At 45.0% G+C, this 18,107-nt stretch overlaps 1 protein-coding gene across 2 annotated transcripts in view; it reads left to right on the top strand.

Moving 5' to 3' along the window:
• Positions 1-18,107, top strand: part of PRKCE (protein kinase C epsilon) — a 488,826-nt gene that overhangs the window by 171,282 nt on the left and 299,437 nt on the right. For both annotated transcript variants that reach the window (XM_035001641.1, XM_035001640.1), the window contains one exon: positions 14,481-14,544. In XM_035001641.1, coding sequence (XP_034857532.1) covers positions 14,481-14,544 — 64 coding nt within the window. The remainder of the gene's footprint in view (positions 1-14,480; positions 14,545-18,107) is intronic.

Genomic DNA, 18,107 nt, shown 5'->3' with positions numbered 1-18,107 from the left:
GCTCATTAGAGTACATGTTAAGGCAGGCTCTATCCCAGAAAACTGGAAATTATGCCAAACTTCTTACTTACATCTTCTTCACCTTTTTGATACAAAATCTAGAAGTTTTAAAATTTTGTTTTCCTTCCAAACTCAGTAGAGTCAACTAATGAGTATCCAGTGGAGGGAAAATTTTGATTTATTCTGACAGGCCTAATAAATTCTATTTTTCTTTTGGCTTGATTTTTGTAGCAGAAGCATTTTTTGTTTTAATTTTTTTCCATTTTCTAGAATGTTGAAGACAAATGGGAGCATAGAGTCCAAAGAATCCCTGTAGAACAAGATGGTAATAGCTAGGTGATAGGCACTGTATGGACATGTCATAGCCAAAATGTCTGCTCATTATATGATGGACAAAGTCTATGTTGTCATGAAAGTCTGTTACATGAAAGGCAGTTTGAAGGCAACAGTGTGTAAGGTGTAAAAATGTAGGCCACATCACCCCCCAGAAACAGAGGAACACCATCATGTAGAGAAGGAGGTTTGATCAAAGAAAAGGATTTTTAGTCTAGTGTGTTCCATTTGGTTGAGCTATGGAAGGTTTTCCTTAATATGTTCAAATTGTATCTAATTAAGAATATGCCTGGTTGAGAGGCGCCTGTGTGGCTCAGTCGGTTGAGCATCTGACTCTTGATTTTAGCTCAGGTCATGATCTCAGGGTCGTGGGTTGGAGCCCTGCGTCAGGCTCTGCGCTGTCATGGAGCCTGCTTAAGATTCTCTCTCCTTCTCCCTCCCCTGGCTTGTTATCTCTCTCTCTCAAAAAAAAAAAAAAAAAAAGAGGGAGAGAGAGAGAGAGAAAGAGAATATGCCTAGTTGATTAGGATTGAATAGTACTATTACTATTTGGCCAGAAAACTACACTTTAAAAAATATGTAAATTTAGAATAATGTGTTTCATTATAACTTGCACCTTAGCTCTAGACTGAAAATCAAGATAACTGAGTTTCGTTTCTTCCTTTCCTTTCCTTTCCGTCTTTTTTGGCTGTGGGTAATTTACTCAGGTGCCTGAATGGATTGCTTAACCTCACTGTGCCTCAGTTTCCTTACCTGTAAATGAGGGGATTGAGCTACACAGTGTTCTTCAAGCAACAACAAATTTACTCTTTGATTTTTTTTCTTTTTTAATTTAATTTAATTTTATTAAATTATGTTAGTCACCATACAATACATCATTAGTTTTTGATGTAGTGAGCCATGATTCATTGTTTTTGTATAACACCCAGTGCTCCATGCAGTACGTGCCCTCCTTAATACCCATTCACTGGTCTAACCCATCCCCCCATCACCCTCCCCTCTAAAACCCTCAATTTGTTTCTCAGAGTCCATAGTCTCTCATGGTTTGTCCCCCCCTCCGATTCCCCCCCTTCATTTTTCCCTTCCTTCTTCTAATGTCCTCCATGCTATTCCTTATGTTCCACAAATAAGTGAAACCATATGATAATTGACTTTCTCTGCTTGACTTATTTCACTTAGCATAATCTCCTCCAGTCCCATCCATGTTGATGTAAAAGTTGGGTATTTATCCTTTCTGATGGCTGAGTAATATTCCATTGTATATATGGACCATCTTCTTTACCCATTCCTCTGTTGAAGAGCATCTCGGCTCTTTACACAGTTTGGCTTTTGCAGACATTGCTGCTAGGAACATTGGGGTGCATATGGCCCTTCTTTTCACTACATCTGTGTCTTTGGGGTAAATACCCAGGAGTGCAATTGCTGGGTCATAGGGTAGCTCTATTTTTAATTTTTTGAGGAACCTCCATACCGTTTTCCAAAGTGGCTGTACCAATTTGCATTCCCACCAACAGTGAAACAACCTCTCCAACATTTGTTGTTTCTTTCCTTGTCCATTTTTGCCATTCTAACTGGTGTAAGGTGGTTATCTCAATGTGTTTTTGATTTGGATTTCCCTGATCGCTAATGATGATGAACATTTTTTCATGTGTCTCTCAGCCATTTGTATGTCTTCTTTGGAGAAGTGTCTGTTCATGTCTTCTGCCCATTTTTTGACTTGATTATTTCTTTTTTGGGTGTTGAGTTTGAGAAGTTCTTTATAGATCTTGGAAATCAGTGCTTTGTCTGTAGTGTCATTTGCAAATATCTTCTCCCATTCTGTGGGTTGACTCTGTTTTGTTGACTGTTTCCTTTGTTGTGCAGAAGCTTTTTATCTTGATGAAGTCTCAAAAGTTCATCTTTGCTTTTGTTTCACTAGCTTTTGGAGATGTATCTTGAAAGAAGTTGCTGTGGCCATGTCGAAGAGGTTACTGCCTATGTTCTCCTCTAGGATTTTGATGGATTCCTGTCTCACATTGAGATCTTTCATCCATTTTGAGTTTATCTTTGTGTATGGTGTTAGAGAATGGTCGAGTTTCATTCTTCTGCATATAGCTGTCCAATTTTCCCAGCACCATTTATTGAAGAGCCTGTCTTTTTTCCATTGGATGGTTTTTCCTGCTTTGTCGAAGATTATTTGACCATAGAGTTGAGGGTCCATATCTGGGTTCTCTGTTCTGTTCCATTGGTCTATCTGTCTGTTTTTTGTGCCAGTACCATACTGTCTTGGTGATCACTGCTTTGTAATATAGCTTGAAATCAGGCAATATGATGCCCACAGCTTTGTTTTTCTTTTTCAACATTTCCTTGGCGATTCAGGGTCTTTACTGATTCCATACAAATTTTAGAATTGTTTGTTCCAGCACTTTGAAAAATGTCACTGTTTGATTTTTTTTTTTTTGTCACAAAAGTTATAGTGGGGCATAGAGGAAAAATAAAATGCTTAAACAAGTATAGATATGTACAAAGAAAAAAACTCACACATTATTCCACTCTCCCCTAGGTAATCTTTTTTTTTTCCCCTTTGTGTATGTACCCAGCCATACACATTTTTGTTTTTGTTTTACAAAATTGTACCATAGAATACATATTCCTTTATCATCTCATTTTTCCTTTCACTTAATACCGTATTTTGCATATCTTTCCATGTCATTAAATATAATTCAGCAAGATCTTTTTTCATGATGGCATGGTATCTAATGATTTGACTATGCCACAATTTATTTAAGTAGTTTGCTATTGTTAAACAATTAGTTTCTAATTTTACCCTCTTAAAAAATGCTGTAATGATCATCTTTGTTGTTAAATTGTTTTGCACATGTGTGATTTGGGATAATTTCCCAGAAGTGGAATTGCTAGGTCAAAGGATTTTTGTTATATAATGCCAAACCCCTCTCTACAAATTTTGTGCCAGTTTACACTTCATCAGCAGTGTATAAGAATGTCTGTTTCTCCTCTACTCTTACAGCACTGGGTTATATATCATTTAAGATGATATTTTTTTTAGATTTTCCATTCAAGGTAGTCTTGAAGCAAATATGTTTGTTTCTTTGCCTCCTCAAGGCCCCATCTAAATAATAGAAAAAGGCAAAAGTGTAGGGATAAAATTGTATAACACCTTCGTAAGCAGAAAGAAACTTCATCAAACTATTTCAGTGACTTTCTGGGGATGAAAGTAGAGAGCATGGTGGCAATTCATGGAACAGAATAGCAGTACAGACGGGTCACAGCCTGGAACAGGTGCTGAGGGGATTGGAGCCTCACCTGGAGCCAGCCGTTCTGCAGAACCTTTATTTTAGTGCTCACAGCACTAAGATAAAAAAAGATCCTAGAACTTACAAAGAATGAAAACAACATAAAGTCACCTACTAAACAACAGCTATCAAGCTAACATGAGCTTCACTGGCAATATTTATGTTAGAAAAAGAAAGTTCTGATAATGATTTTTTTTTTTTTCCTCCTAGAATTCTATATCCAGCCAAACTATCAATCATGTGTGAGGACAGGCATGTCTTAGCTGGCTTTCTAGGCACTCTTAATCAATATTTCAATGAGAACTTTATTTCAATGAGTACTTTACTGGTAAAAGCAAGGGAATAACCCAGAACAAAGAAGATGATGGATTCCAGCAACAGCAGGTGCATCCAGCAGAGCAGTGAAAAGAAGTCACAGCACTCCAGCTGTGCAGCAGGCAGGAGAGCAGTCAGTCCATTAGGAAGGAGGACAGTGGGAGTTTCTAGAAGGGCGAACCCCAAGAGAAAAGGAACCCGGGAAAATTTGATCTGAGAAATGCAATTGGTTGAGTGGGGAAAAAAAAATCCATTTAAATTTGATACAAGGTATAGTTTCCATTGAGTGGCACATGGGTTGTCACACTGGACCCATGGAAAAGAAAGTGTATGTAATGCCATGTAAAATTTAAAATAAATAAACACTATCAATTTGTTTTCAGATTTCTGAAACAACATATATAGAAAACATGGACCTCAATTACAATTAGAGAACCAAACGTCAGTGTTGTCATCATTGATGATCTAACAGGAAAGACAGAGTTGAGGACGGGGGTGGATGGGAGAGGTGGTCAGAGGATAGGGAGGGCTGGAAGAAGCACTAATGTCCTCTAGTTATAATGTGGAGGGTCAAGGAATATTATCTATAGTCGATGAAACAAGAAATTGACATTTTGGATTGCTTTTTTGCAGTTGCAGAGCATAGTGAAGGAACTGAGCATTGCGATGTATATTTTGTGGAAGGGGAAAGTGGAGGGAGGTGGTGAGTGCACTAAATCCTCATCGATCACAGCAGCAAGGCAAAAGAGAATGTCTAAAATAAGAAACCAGGAAATTGAGGTAAAAGCATTTTATTTAGGGACATGGCAGTGACCACCAGCAAAACCCAAATAGAAATTGTTAAAATTGGCTCCCCCTGGGGAATAATGGGGCAGGGGACTGTCAGTTCTCATTATAAGTTCACATGTAGTTTTTTATTTTTAAAAACTGAGCATGGGCACCTGGGTGGCTTAGTCGGTTAAGCATCTGCCTTTAGCTCAGGTCATGATCCCAGGATCCTGGGATCAGGTCCTGCATTGGGCTCCCTGCTCAGCTGGGAGTCTGCTTCTCCCTCTGACCCTCCCCCCTCTCATGCTCTCTCTCTCTCTGTAATAAATAAAATCTTTTAAAAAAAATAAAAACCAAGCATATCATGACACTTGATTTTGTTTATATTTTAATAAACAAATAACACAAAAATACATAGCCCCAGAGCAACTTTGGTTCATTTGATAGGGAAAAGAAAATTTTTAAAAATCTTACCCTTTAATTTGTATTTCTTTGCTTATTTTAACCAAGTGATTTCCAAGTGGCTTATGACTCTTAAATTTCGTGCTTCTGGGATTTTTATAAAATGCAACAGGAGCACCGGGTCCATAGTTGGAGAGCCCTGCTTTAATCCAGGATTGTCATCTTCATGCTGTGAGAATGTGGGCAGGTTACTTAAATCCTTAAGCCTCAGTTTCTCATCCCTGAAACAGTTAAGAATAAGGGTATTACCTCCCTCACACAGATGACGTGTGAAAAGTGCTCAATAAAGGGTGTTTACTAGGGTTGTGATTATTCTTACGAACAAAACAATCTCTCTTGAGGAGCTCGAAAGTGATGAATAATAATTGTACGTCTTGGATTTTGAAGGGAATCAAGAACTGAACATCTTTGCGAGCGGCTGTCGGTCAGAGGTTCTGCTGGGTTGTCATGTGACAGAGACAGGGAAGTCTGAAGACGGTTTTTCTGGTTGCACTCTCCTGAGCTCCTTACTCAGCTTGTCATTGTTTTACGTGGATCCATTCAGTTTCACTTGGAGTCTCTAGTGATTACCCGCCTTGCGCTCTAGCCCTGGAGCAAGTACTGCAGAACCCCCCAAAAGGAGCCCTCGACTCACAGTCTGGGCAGGAAGGAACAATACTGGCCTGACACCTTACGTTTATAGGCTGCTAGCGGTGTGCCAGGCACAGCTCCAAGTGCTACACCATGTCATTCGATCCTCCCCACATCATGAAGCAGATGCCACTGAGGTTCTCAATTGATAGATGAGGAAATTGAAGCAAGGGCCACACAGCTTATAACAGGCAGAGCTGGGATTTGAACCCAGGAGGGCTAGCTTTAGAGCCTTTTCTCTGAATCACTATAATGTATTGGCTTAGTGAAACAGATGGGAAATGTAGAATACAACACATACATACAAATACACCCAAGGAGAGAGAGCATTGCAACGCAAAATGCAAAATGCAAAGTGCTGATTGGTGGTGGGATATTTCTCACTTCAGAACACTGGGGGTAGTTGCCTATGTTTCCTGCTGTTTGCATGCACCATCTCCTTTTGGGATGCACAGTCATGTGTATCTGAAGCCGTTTCCCTGAAGGAAGCTAGAAAATCTAGACTGTTCCTGGATGAAGTTTTGTAAACCATTCCACACTCCTGATATTAGGTTTGGCACCTTTGGGTATTTTCCCAGTGCTGGAGAGCATTTGAGCACACATAGAGCTAATTGTTTTCAGCCACTTCTATCTTCAGAGGGAGCCAGCTCTCTGGGTCTATTTCTGAGCCTGCTGAAAAGAGGAAGCAGGGCGTGCCTGGGTGGCTCAGTCAGTTAAGTGTCTGCGTTCGGCTCAGGTCATGATCCCAGGGTCTTGCAGTTAGTCTGCTTCTCCCTCCCTCTCCCTCTGCGCCTCCCTTCTCCGCCCCCCCCACTTGCACACACTCTCTGTCTCTCATAAATAATAAAATAAAATAAAAAGAGGAAGTAAGTACTAACTTGAGTTTACTCCATCTGTGGCCTTGGAGAGCTAGAATCTGCAACATAGGTCTCCAGTCCAGTCAACAGGACTTCCACGTGAAGATGAGGGCTGCTGCTTGGTTGGTCCCCATGACCTGGCCACAGGGGATGGGAAAGCAATCTGTTAGCCAGTTTCGAGGGGCGTATCTTTAAGATGCAGCTGGTAACCGAAGCAAGCTGGTCTCTGGGGGATTGGAGGTTAGAAATAGCTAGAGAAAAAGGTATTGACAAATTTTGTAGCAAGTTAACCCAAGAACATGATTTAAAAAATCATAGGGTTCAAAGAGCTTAAGTGAAGAATCAGCTTTTTCTGTTTTCTGGTCCCCCTTCTATGTCTTGAGGCAACCCCTGTGTCCTGTTGATTAAGACTTCTTCTGGAGGGGGCGCCTGGGTGGCTCAGTCGGTTAAACGTCTGCCTTCGGCTCAGGTCATGATCCCAGGGTCCTGGTATCAGCCCCACATCGGGCTCCCCGCTCAGCGGGAAGCCTGCTTCCCCCTCTCCCACTCCCCCTGCTTGTGTTCCCTCTCTCGCTCTCTCTCTGTGTGTCATAAATAAATAAAATCTTTTTTTTTTAAAAAAAAAATACTTCTTCTGAAGATAATCTGTGTGGAACAAGTGTGAGAGTGTGTGTGGGGGGTGTATTCACACAGTAGCCTCGCATAATAAACACATGGCACCTTGCTTCCCCCCCCCCACTCAATATATCCCAGAGATCACTTCATATCGGTACATTTCGATCTTTCCATTCTTTTTTTAGGCCTTGCTTAGCGATCTACCACACGATGTACCATATTTCATTTAAGCAGCTCCCTCTCCGTGGGTATTTACGTCCTTAAGGTCATTAAAAACTCTTCTAGAGGATTTGGTCTAATTGTCTTGGGACACACGCACACAGAGACAGATTTAAGTAAGTCAGCAGGCTCTTAAACCTACATTTCGGATGTGGTTTTCTTGCTATTACTGTATTTTGATCACAGAAGACAGAAGAAGGTGGCTGTGCCTGCGAGTGTGTTCTGCCCACATGGGTAGGTGTGCATTATGTCGTGTGACACATATACTCGAAAAACTCTGAATGAACCTTTTATTTTTAAAACTGGAATATGAAATTTTAAATGCCCCGAGGGTGGGAAGATGATTTGTTATTAAAGGAAACTTGTAGAGGAATCCTGTGCAATGAAGTGATGGCTTCTTTTTTCCCTTTTAAAAAACTACTTCATTGAGGTATAATTTACATACAATAAAGTGCATTCATTTGAAGTGTTAGGCTCGATGCAGTTTGACAAAGTATATATATGTTCCTGCAACAACCGCCTCGATCCAGATACAGAGCACCTCCCCTGGGCCAGAGAGCTTCCTCTACCCCTCTTTGTATTCGCTTCCCTCCTTCACCTCCAGGAGATCACGAATGTGCCTTTTGTCTCTCTGGATTGGTTTTGCCTGTTCTAGAACATCACATAAGTGGAATCATGCATTATGTACTCTGATATGTTTGGCTTCTTCCTCGTAGCATCCATCTTGTTGCAGATATCAGTAGTTCATTCTTTATGGCCGAACAAAATTCCATCATGGGCAGGCAGCATGGTTTACTTATTCATTTACCTGTTGTCGGGCCTTTGAGTTGTTTCCAATATTTCGCCGTTCTGAATGAAGCTGCTAGGAACAGTAGTGTACGGGTTGCTGGCTTTCCAAATGAATCATCTCCATAATTCAGTTGTGCTGACTCAATTGAAAGTTAGGCCATTCATCCATTGAGCCAACATGTACAATATGTATTAAATCCCTCCGGTGCGCTGGTCGGACAGGATTCTGCCCTGCAGGGATGTACTCTAAAGCGTGCGTCATATCTTTGCACTGCTGTGGAAAGTGAGAAACAATCCTTGTCTCCCCTTCTTTTATGAAAGTGAGTGCTATGGGACGACTTGAAATATTTAATTACATGGGCACCCTCTACTTTCAAACAGTGCCCTCTCCCAATAGGGCTAGTAGCAAACTCCTCCTCAAACGAAGCCTTTGATCAGCTGCGAGCTTCAGAATCAGCACCCAACAGCTGCTCGAGACTTGGCCAGCATCGTGCCTCATCCTTCTGGGTTTTCCGAAGCAGGGGTGAGGAGGATGTCTGCTGCGTGAAGGTCTCCTGCTCTGTCTGGCCTGCCTCTTCCATGCCGGGTGCCTCTGGGGACTGTAGTGTGACTGTGGTTCCCCCAGGGGACAGTGGCCAGCAAAAAGGGGTGTGCGGACTTGAGAAGTGGGACCCCGGCTTTGGAAAGGAACCGTGGAATTCCTCTCTTGATGATTCCCCTCCGCCTCCTCCTTCCTCACTCCCCTCCCCTCCTCCAGGTAAAAAAGAAATAGTCTATTATCTAGGGCTTAATTGGTGCAAGACAGACAGTGCAAGCCTCTCTCCCTTCTCCTCATCCTTTCTGGATTCATCCTCTGACCCACTCCCTACCTCTAGCTTCGTTCTAGCCCCTAGGTGCCTGACAACAGGGGGAAAAGGAAGCAAAACTCAAATTGGGCATGTGTGACCTTTGCGGGCTGTTCCAAGGAAAGGTTTGCCTAGAGGTCTCTGGTGGAAGTTGAGCCTATGGTTAGGAGGAGGCTTGACTGTGAGTTTCTTACCTCCTTTGCCTTGAACTTGATCACCATCAAAACGATGGCGTGCGGACACCTGCAGGTCACAGTGCCACAGCCTCGGTGGAATTTCCCGCTGGGCAGGTGAGGTGTTGGGGAGGACTGTTGGACTGAGGCAGGAGTTGCAGATTTGAGCTCAGACTCCAGGCTGTCCAGCTCTAGGGCACTCATTTCGCAGAGGCTCCCCTGTGAACGGCGCCCCTGTGTTCTCCCTAGGCATGCTGTACTGGCCACTTACCTTCCTTAGCCTCAGCTTTCTCACACATGCAGTGGTGCGCATCATACTTACTCTCCAAGGAATTGTGAGGACCACGTGAAATGATGTGTGTGAAGGGTTTGTGAAGTCGGGCACCACCCCAAGGAGTGCCTGTGATACTTTGTGCTTTTCAGAGCGGGCCTTTTTCATGGGTTTCTCTATGGTTTGGCCTCGTTCCCCATTGCCTTGTTCCTCATTCAAATGAATAGAGCTCTTGCTTCTGCCCAGAACTTGTTTCCCCACCGCCACCTTGGCCGCGCCCCCCCCCCCCCCCCGCCCGCCCCGAGCTCTTGGTGGGGCAGGGAAGGTGCTGAAGGCATTGCCCTGCTCCAGCCGGCCTGGCTGGGGAGCCAGTTGTTGTTCCTGAGAGGGAGCAGGAACACGCAGAGAGCTGGAGGCCTACGGGAAGGGGAGGCCTGGCACTGGATTGTCCCAGAAGGCTTCCCAAGCTGGGCAGGGCTTGACACCAGAGCTCCGGCAGACTCCTCTGTCCCATGTGACCCAGGGAGCCCCGGGTGGGAATCCGGCTTAAAGCTCTCGGAGCTCCAGTTTTTCCGTCCGAAAAGTAGGGAACAATGCTGGCCTCACAGGAGATGAAATGAGCTAATGCCAACTAAACACCGGGCACGGTGCGTGAGGCATGGCAGGCGTTTGGGCACTCTGCGGCCACCCTCCCCTTCTCCTTCCTCATGAGCACCTCATGAGCCTCTGAGGACCAGGGCTATCGCCTACTTTGCCCCTGGGCTCCCCACGGGCTGTGCATGAAACCCTCACTGCAGTGCTTTATTTGATATTCCCAACTCTGTAAGGTCGTCCTGGAATAACATGGAATAATATCAATTTTGGGCAAGAAAATGCCTTTTTTTGTTGGGGGAAAAGCTTGACAGAGTGGAAGGAACATCAGACTAAGTAGCACATTTGAAGACTTGGCTTTTTAAAAACAATAGCACCAGCGGTTACTGAGGATTTTGTGCCGGGCACCATGCTGAGCACTTGACATGGATTATCTCATTTAACATCACCACAGCCCAAACGTCACAGGGCCTGTTATTCGCTCTATTTCATGGAGAAGCATTCTGAGGCTCAGAGAAGGTAGTCGCTTGCTTCAGGCCACAGAGCCAGGAAGTTCACACATCACCACCACGTACCGAGTATCTCCTGAGGGCCAAGAGCTTTGTGTGGGAGTCTCATGGAATTTTTACAACAGCCCATTTCACAGATGATGAGACTGAGGCCCCAGCTCAGGGAAGGTACATGATTGCCGGAGCCGGGATTCAGCCCTGGTCTGACTCCAAAGGCTGTGTTTGTCTTCCCCATTGTTCTACTGGCTTGCTCCTGGCCTAAGCTGGAGGCGCTAGCCAAAGGTGCTAGAGGTCTAAAGAAAACATAGTCAGAGATAATAGAGATTGTAGCTGGGAAGACTCATGAAGTAAATGGATGAGTTTCAAGGAGATTTGGAAAACAGGGTCGCATCTGGGAGAATTTGGAGGACCCCTGAGTGCAGGAGAAAGAGCTTAGACCCAACCCTGGGAATGGCTGGGGTGGGGGTGGGGGGCGGGGGGAGGAGGCCTGCTTTTATGTAGTGCCAGGCGCCTGACAGTGATGGCAATGGACAGCTTGCAGGGGCTGTGCAGGCCTGGGCACCCACATTGCTTCCTTATCCGGGCCAGGTCATTGTGAGCCGAATTTGAGATTCAATTAATTTGACCATGAAGTTACACCACACTCCACCACGTTTTGTACCTGATAACCCTCCAGTCATCTGCGTAGAAGTCCGACCTCCCTACATGGATTCTCAGCGCCTCCTCACTGGGCCGGCTGGGGCCTCGCCAGCGCTCTGTGGCCATCTGCCCAGGCTGCAAAGCTCTTTGTTGCTTTTGGCATGTTTAAAAGCTTAATTTCTCTTTTTCTGTTTGGAAATGCAGTTCATCGGCATTGCAGCAGCAGTGGGTGCTAAAATGGTTTCTGATTGCTATCTTGAACGTTTAATATCCTAATACATTTTATCGTCAATGACCTGTCTTGCCACAAGTTCTCACTCCCCTTTTGCAAAGAGAGGCAAGCCGCTTGCCTTCAAATAGGCGTCCCGGCCCAGCTCATTCCTTTGCTCTCTCCCTCCCCGCTTTTCACAGATAGCATTGTACTTTGCCAATGAAGCCCGTAGTCGTGGGAAATCTCTGAGTTGGAGGATATGAGAAATTGTTTCATTTAGCCGGCAGGGTTTAATAGAGATGATCTAATCTCTAAAAGGCATACATTATTTAAATTCCATGCTCTCGGACAAGAGGACCCCTGATATTTGTGGCAGGGACAGGATTTTGGTTTGGCTCTGTTCAGTGGAGCTGACTGTTGGTTTTCCTGTTTGTAATTTAGTGCGGGGGCTGGGTTATGCTTGTGGCAGTGGGAGGGGGTGGGGGTTCCTAGGGGTGAGGGTGCTGGAGAACATTTTCTTTAGACAGAAACCTAAAATCACAGATTCTTGGGGCAGAGAGGATGGGGAGAGTCGCTGCATGGCATCACCAGTTTGCTATTGGGTTCCCATCTGGGTCCCAAGCTCAAGATTCCCAACTCAGGTGAGTGGCCCCTGTGGGGCAAGCTGAGAACTCTCTGCAGGGGCTCCTGGATGACTCAGTCGGTTAAGCAACTGATTCTTGATTTCGACTCAGGTCATGATCTCAGGGTCGTGAGGTCGAGCCCTGTGTGGGGCTCCGTGGAACATGGAGCCTGCTTAGGATTCTCTCTCTCCCTCTTCCTCTATCCCTCCCCTCCCCTGTGCCCATGCATGCTCTCTCTCTCAAAAAAAAAAAGTCTCTCTCTTTCTCCCTCCCTCCTTCCCTCCCTCTCCCTCTGCCCCTCCACCAAAGAACTCTGCATTCCCTCACTCCCTGCCCTGACAGACTACCTGCAATATCACCAGGGGCCTCACCTGTGAGGCACTGAAAACCTCTGTTGACATAACTAAAATTTTGAGAGAAACCTTAAATATTCTCAACCACTAAAGACCGGGTCTGGAAATAAAGTGGGACTCATGAATGTCTCAGGGAACCCGGACTGTGAGTGGCATGAAATGCTGGGGGAAGGACCTGGAGAATATCAGTCCCAAGGGAGTTTTTTTTTGCCTCAGAGGGAGTATGTGGTGATCCTGGGAGAGCCACCTCTTGTTACCCTCCCACTTCATTTGAATGTCACCTTCGTACAGATCACATGCCCACAGGCCTTCCTGGGGATGGGGACTTGGCGGGGGCATTTGACCCCAGAAGAGGCTCTCAGAGTTCCAAAGGTAAAGTCTTTTCCCCTCCCCAAAGGTTTTTTGAGTGTCTCCTGACTAACAGACAGTGAGCGCTAGGTACACAAATGTGATTCTCATTGGCTCTGCCTAGCAGACGAGACAGACATATGGACAATGTATTCCAGTGTATTAGGAGCCAGGGTTCAGATATGCGTGTGTACCATAGAAACACAATCAAAGGGATAATTAATCCTGACTGGGAATATCTGGAACGGCTTCAGAGAGGAGGTGACCTCAACCTTGAATGAGAAGGAGGTGTTCACCAGACTGAACCTTTCTCAGTACTGCTTGCTGAATGAGTGCCTGCTCTTTGCTGGGGACGATGAAAACAATAAGGAGGGGTGGGGGCTCCTGCCCCCAAGAAATTCACAGCTTGCTGGGGAGACAAGCCTGGCATGCATGAGCCAATTAAAGCTCTGCATAGACAGATGGACTTGTGGAGGCGAGGATAGGCCACCGGGGGTACTTGGTGATCCAGGGTGTCCAGAGTTACTACTCTCTCATGGAGCACACAGTTTCTGTAAGGATAATTCAGACCTTGCAAAAACGTCAACTTTTCTGATCAGCCTGGTTCTGTATAGAAGTAGCTAGTTGGATTTGGAAGTGGGCTGGGAGGTGAGGGTGGGTGGAGAAGGTTGATAGTAAGAATTTAGTGGTGTGGGCTCACTCTTTACAACCCTGGTAGGATGTGGGGTTTGCAAAACGTGCCAACACACAACCTGAGGGCGGGCACCCCTCAGTGTCCCACGAGCACCGTGCACATTCCCAGCCTTGGTGTATGGGCATATGCTGTTTCTTCCACCTCAATTGACTCCCCTTTCTCGTCTTCATGAAGTCTTCCCAGACTGCTCTTCTACACTGATTTCCAATTGCCGGATACTTGATCCGTGATCCTCTGCTGCTCATCATTAAGCTGGGTTCAGCATTGTTCTCTGTTTTTTAATTCCCCCGTGAGATTGTAAACACCTTCTGAGTGTGAATAGTTATCGTATGCTTTTCTTTCCTTCCCTGTGAGCAATTTGTGTAGTCTAAGGAACATGGGTTTCTTTAGATAGTCTTATCATTGAATCTTAGCATTGCCACTTACCCTACAGCTTTGAGCTCAGCTTCCTTATTGGGAGAATGGCGCAACCCGGGGTTTCTCAACGTTGACACTGTTGGCTTTCTGGGGCTGGATAATGCTTCGTTGTGGGGACCATCCTGTCTGCTGTAGGATGCTTAGCAGAATCTCTAGCTTCCACCCATGAGATGCTGGTGGCAGCCCTCCCTTTCCAGTCATGACAATCAAAAACATCTCTAGATAGTTTTGTGTCCCAAAAAGGTTCCCTGTGTCAAGCGTCCCCCATTCCAGGTTTCCTTGCAGTTGGGAACCACTGAGATGACACTATCTTTTGGGTCTGTATCAGACCTCCTCGTGCTGCATCCGGAACATTCCATAAACGCCCATTCTCCTGCATTCCTGGTCCCCCCGGCACACTACAGGGGGATGAACTGGACGGAGCCGTGACTCTAGGTGTTAGCCATTTGGGGTGGAAAAGTCATGGAACTCTTGGGCTGCCCCCACAAGGCACTAACTGAGCCACTGTCATTTTCTTCATTGCAGATTGATCTGGAGCCAGAAGGAAGAGTGTATGTGATCATTGATCTGTCGGGGTCGTCGGGTGAAGGTAGGAGAATGTGATCTCTCCTCATTGTTCTCTTCCATTGACCCTTTGTCTTCCCACGTCTCCCTTCCCCCCTCGGCTGGGACATATTACAGCGACATTTAATTAATTGGCACACGTGAAAGGAAAAGGTTATTTTGAAGATGCTTACGCCTGTGTACTAAAAGGGACCAGCCATCTGTTAACTTTGGCGGAGCAGAGGGAAGATTTTTGACTTACCAAGTGAGGCCAGTAAAGCAGGCGTCCCTGCACGCTGGTGCACAAGGCAGGCTTCGGCGGAGCGGCACTCTCACCCTGGAGACTCGCGTGGGGGATGTGTGAGTGTCGTGGGAAGGAAGTAAAACCAGTTGGTCTAACGGTATTCAGAAATGACACAAATAAGCCGTCCAATTTCAGAATCTTATTTTTTAGAGCTTTTATAGTAGTGTTACTTCTTTTTACAGTTCCCCACGCAGGCAAAAGCCCTGCTTTTAGGGAGAAATAATGGGGGGAGGGAACGTCTGCTCCCCACTGGCCGATGAGACAGGGTGTAAATGGTGTCTAGTGGTCTTTCCTTCTTTCTTCTCCTTACATCCTCTTCTCTCGATCTCATCTTGGCACACTTACTCCCCTTAAAGGCTTGCCGGGTGGTGAGGACTGAGCAGTCAGAGTGCAAGGGGATTCTGGATGGTAAAACCTTGTCCACACAGAACAGGGAGATGAGATGGTGGCAAACGTGGGCTCTAGGGAGGCTGGGAAGTAGGACGGAGATTTAGTGGGGACAATCTTTCTTCTCCTCTCTCTATGTGCAGGAGGACAGAACAGTTGGCTTTAATGTCATGGTGGAAAAATGGAAAGACCAAGACTGGTTCCGCTTGGCAATGAGAAAAAAATGGGACTTAGGGGCTGTGGCAGTCTTTAGGGTGAGACAGTCAGCTCCCTTAGCCCCTGGTTGGAAGACTGGGACCTTTTACTGCATCTCTTCAGAACGCTGGAGATCACAAGGACAGAGTCACACCACCACATGGTCTACTCTGTGTTAGGGATGAAGCTCTAGTTTACAGTTCAGTAATGAGAGGAGAGATTATGTCCACAAATTTGAAGGAGTGGGTCAAACCATGTGCTTGACCGGGTGCCCGATGATTTTCATTTGGCTAATTTATTACCCAATCTCAACAGGTGTTCAGAATAATTCAATAATTGCATGTATATGGGGCTTATAATAGAATTCAATTCTCTTTGAATAGATCTCAATTATTTGGCATAGGTTTAAAACTTTAAACATCCTTCCAAAATTGGTCTCGTACATTTTCTTCTCTTTATTGCAATTACGTTTTGGCGTTTCTAGCTTTCCTTCTCTACCCTCAGCTCTGAGCAGCCCAGAATAGAATCTGTTGTAAAAGATTCGGGGATTTAGCAGTATTTAGTATGAAATATTTAAGATGTGCCAAAGGGCCTAAAGAATAATAAAATGAGCACCGCTGTACCCACCACCCTGATTAAGAAATAAAGCAACTATTAAGGTGAAAACTTGCATTGCTTTAACTAGTGTGCAATTCCAGATTCACCAGACTTAGAAGTATTACAGTGGCCTCCTGATTGTAGATATTGGAGAAACATTCAATGAGCAAAATCAGTCCCCCTTTTTCCTTACATAATCTATATGCAACAGGATAATTAATTAAATATGCATTTCCTGTGCCAAGATGCTGGGCAACCAATAGGAAGGTTGGATTATTTTTTTTTCCTTTGAAAAAATTAACTTGCAAAATCACAGCGGACATCCTTTTTTACATTAGAGAAAAAGGATGTGCACGAATGAATGAATAAATAAATCAGAAGCGATTGATTTTTTTTCCTCCTTGCTTCTACGGCTTATTGCATGTGAATGGCCAAAGCAATTTTCACTGGGCTGAATTCTTAGTGTTTTGTTTTTTTTATCTCTTTCATCTAAAGAAAATAGAGTTTACTTCAGAAACGCTGAGACACGCCAGACTCTGTAAAGTGCTCGCATGTGTTACTCTGAAGAAAAGGAGAACTTTTTCTGCCCTTTTTCTCTTGCTCTTCCCGGATCCGGGATTCTTTCTCTGGATGGTGGGAAAGACTACCCAGCAGTCTCTTCGTAGGATCTGATCTCGTTGCATTGTGTTTGCGTTCAGTACATCTGTTTGCCCTGTCCTACTGTTCAGACTTTGAGGGCTCCTGATCCAGAGATTTCTGGAAGGGTTGGGAGGGCGAGGAGAGGAGCAGAGGATGAGAGGCCGAGACAGTTGTTACTTAGACTGCACGAGAAGGATCCCGTGCAAAACCCGGTTGTCCCAGCTAGACTGTGGACATTCATAGATTCTTATAAGTCCCTTTCTTTAGTGAATATACCTAACTGTATTCTGCAAAAGGGTGCGAAGAGAGTTGGAATGAGTCAGGGCTGACGCGTTCGCTCTATTATTCTGCCATCAGGTATCCCTACGGCTTGCCTATCTCAAATGCTCCAGTCCCATCAGTTGGAAAAAAAGACATATATTTATAGAAATCGCACACACTTTACAGCACATGCAAACAGCGAGGAGCCCAGAGAAAGGTGGGTGAGGATCCAATTCCAGGATGGGCCAAAGGTTTCTTTTTCTTGCTCACGCACTGTAGGACGCCTTGGACGTTTGTGTCTGCTAGAGCTGGGGCTAATGTGATTTCTAGCTGTCTAATAAAAATTCCACTGCTTGCTTGTCCTGTGCAGCTCAGCATAATGGGATTTGACTGCTGTGTGCTTTAGCTAAACCAGGCAACCTAACCCCAGATGTAAGGGGTCAGGCCCGATGACAGCTAAGGCCGTTTCCGGTCATGCGGTTTTGATCTCTGGTCTAATCTGAATAGCGATCAGAGCTTGAGGCTGAGGGCTGGCTAATGTCTGTAGCAGGTCGAAGGGGTTGAAAGAAAAGGGCTCTTTTTGACAGGTACTACGTAGCCAGGCACCTTACCTACATTATCGCAAATAGCAAACCTTCCTGGAATACTCGAGAGTGATCCTCCAGTCTTGGTGCCTTTTATCACAAGCTTTTATCCTAAGTAATAACCACAGGGCTTCCTGGTAAACGGGGCACTACAGACTCACCAGATACTTAAGTCAGAGCATAATTAGCCCAGGTGACAGACGCATAAACAGCAATGTAATTCTCCAGCGTGTCAGCTACTGTTTCCGGCTGTGCACATTAGTTAGCATTTCTTCCTTTGTTGGGGCGCAATTTGTACATTATTTCTATTCTTTTTAATAACAGGACAATGCACCATTATTTGCAGGCTCCCAGAGGAGGGGCCACCAGGGTCTGACCCAGGGATTTCTAAGGCTGTTCTTTTCCTGCCTTCCATCCAGATCTAGTGTTCACCCAGGGGAGTTTTTCAGAGTCTGAACAACAACAGAGAGAACTAGAAGTGGGTCTCACTGATAATGTTTGGACTGCCAACCTGTGTCTCCAATAAAACGCAGAAGATACAAAAGTAATTTGAAGGATTTTTTGCAACGCAGATCACAACGCAGTTAAATCAGGTTACAGAAGCAGAAGATAAAGAGCAGGGAGCAGGATCCACGCTGTCCC

This window comes from Mirounga leonina, unplaced genomic scaffold (assembly GCF_011800145.1).
Source record: "Mirounga leonina isolate KUSES-001 unplaced genomic scaffold, KU_Mleo_1.0 Mir_125, whole genome shotgun sequence".
NCBI lineage: Eukaryota > Metazoa > Chordata > Mammalia > Carnivora > Phocidae > Mirounga > Mirounga leonina.
Note: the sequence above shows the minus strand (reverse complement) of the source record. Positions and strands in the feature narration are given on the sequence as shown.